We start from the raw sequence: 1889 nt of genomic DNA, 5'->3' as shown, positions 1-1889 counted from the left end.
TGTAAGCGAGACGTCAGTGTATACATTCCTCTATATGCCGCCCCCCCATCACCACTATCCCCCCAGGGCCAATGTGGGTTGCCATGCATTGGGTTCCCTATAAATGGCTCCGCCACGTCCTATTACTGCGCATTATATGGCGGCACAGCGCGTCCTGCGACTCTTTACCCACAGTTCTATGGCTTTGTAACATCTCTGCTTGCTGTCAGTGAATGACACTTCTCATTTTCACAGTTCTAAAGATTTTCTACAAATGTATCCAGTCTGGATTCTTTTCACTGACAGCAAGCAGAGATCATCAAAGGTTTACGATGCTGTGTTCTTACAGAAATCAGGTGCTTATCTGTTTAGTGCATAGTGTATAATTAGGTTCTGCAGCAGCTGAGGTGTGTAATGAGGTTCTGCAGCAGCTGAGGTCTATAATGAGGTTCTGCAGCAGCTGAGGTGTGTAATGAGGTTCTGCAGCAGCTGAGATGTATTATTGTATTATACAGTTCTGCAGCAGCTGAGGTGTATAATAAGGTTCTGCAGCCGCTGAGGTGTGTAATGAGGTTCTGCAGCAGCTGAGGTGTATTATGCAGTTCTGCAGCAGCTGAGGTGTATAATAAGGTTCTGCAGCCGCTGAGGTGTGTAATGAGGTTCTGCAGCAGCTGAGATGTATTATACGGTTCTGCAGCAGCTGAGGTGTATAATAAAGTTCTGCAGCAGCTGAGGAGTGCAATGAAGTTCTGTAGCAGCTGAGGTGTATTATGATGTTCTGCAGCTGTTGTATATGATGAACTTCTGCAGCTGAGGAGTATTATGAGGTTCTGTAGCAGCTGAGGTGTATAATAAGGTTCTGCAGCAGCTGAGGTGTGCGATGAAGTTCTGCAGCAGCTGAGATGCGTAAGATGAGGTTCTGCAGCAGCTGAGGTGTATTATGAGGTTCTGCAGCAGCTGAGGTGTATTATGAGGTTCTGCAGCAGCTGAGGTGTATTATGAGGTTCTGCAGCAGCTGCAGAGTGCAGTGAGGCTATGCTGCAGCTGTGTACGACGAAGTTCTGCAGCAGCTTAGGCGTGTTATAATGCTGTGCAGTAGCTGTGTTGTGTGATGAGGTTCTGCAGCAGCTTAGGCGTGTTATAATGCTCTGCAGTAGCTGTGTTGTGTGATGAAGTTCTGCAGCAGCTTAGGCGTGTTATAATGCTCTGCAGTAGCTGTGTTGTGTGATGAGGTTCTGCAGCAGCTGAGCTTGGTATTACGAGGTCTTATGAGTACAACGTTCAAACCACGAGTATTATTTTTACGTTTGCGGCGGTTTTCCGCTAGGCGCATTTTAGATCAGGACTGACGGACGCTTCATCAATCCCAATGTGTTCCCTTCTCAACTTTTTCAACATCTCTGCTTGCTGTCAATGGAAATAGCCGCCTTTTTATACAAGCGAATCAAATCTGGATCTATAGACCAGGTTCTATTTGATGGACAGCAAGCAGAGATCTTGGATAAGTTTCAGACGTTTTCCTCCTGCAGCGATGTCCCTCCTGATGGCGGTTGTAGTTGTGTGTGGCGCTCACCTGCTGTGGTCGTCGCGGCTCTCGGTCTCGCCCCGGGGCCCCTGCTCGGTGCGGGACGTTGCTCGGTGATGCTGGTTCTATGTGTGGAATCTTGTGTGATTGTTTGTTTCGTTGCTAGGAGACGACTGTAACGTCAGCACTGACTCCACTTCAGATTATTCTCCACTCACATCCAGAGCTACACTCACAATCCTGACGGTTTTACAATCAGATCCTATACTCCAGTCACATCCAGAGCTGCACTCACAATCCTGACGGTTTTACGATTAAATCCTTTACTCCAGTCACATCCAGAGCTGAAATCACAATCCTGACTGTTTTACAATTAGATCCCTTA

General features: G+C 47.3%; 1 protein-coding gene across 2 annotated transcripts in view; it reads right to left on the bottom strand.

Moving 5' to 3' along the window:
- The window catches only part of SPACA9 (sperm acrosome associated 9), a 4851-nt gene extending 3203 nt beyond the window's left edge, over positions 1-1648 (bottom strand). Inside the window, exon 1 of one of the 2 annotated variants that reach the window (XM_075322923.1) lies at positions 1553-1648. Coding sequence is in view for 1 of the 2 variants with exons in the window: in XM_075322921.1 (XP_075179036.1) it covers positions 1285-1312 (28 nt within the window). In the remaining variant the exon portion in view is untranslated. Of the gene's footprint in view, positions 1-1284; positions 1366-1552 lie in introns of those variants that run through there. The other variant, XM_075322921.1, reaches the window with a different exon arrangement.
- Positions 1649-1889: the final 241 nt, after the last annotated feature.

This window comes from Anomaloglossus baeobatrachus, chromosome 9 (genome assembly GCF_048569485.1).
Source record: "Anomaloglossus baeobatrachus isolate aAnoBae1 chromosome 9, aAnoBae1.hap1, whole genome shotgun sequence".
In the NCBI taxonomy this organism is placed as follows: Eukaryota; Metazoa; Chordata; class Amphibia; order Anura; family Aromobatidae; genus Anomaloglossus; species Anomaloglossus baeobatrachus.
The sequence above is the reverse complement of the archived record's forward strand: the minus strand, read 5'-3'. Positions and strand labels throughout refer to the sequence as shown.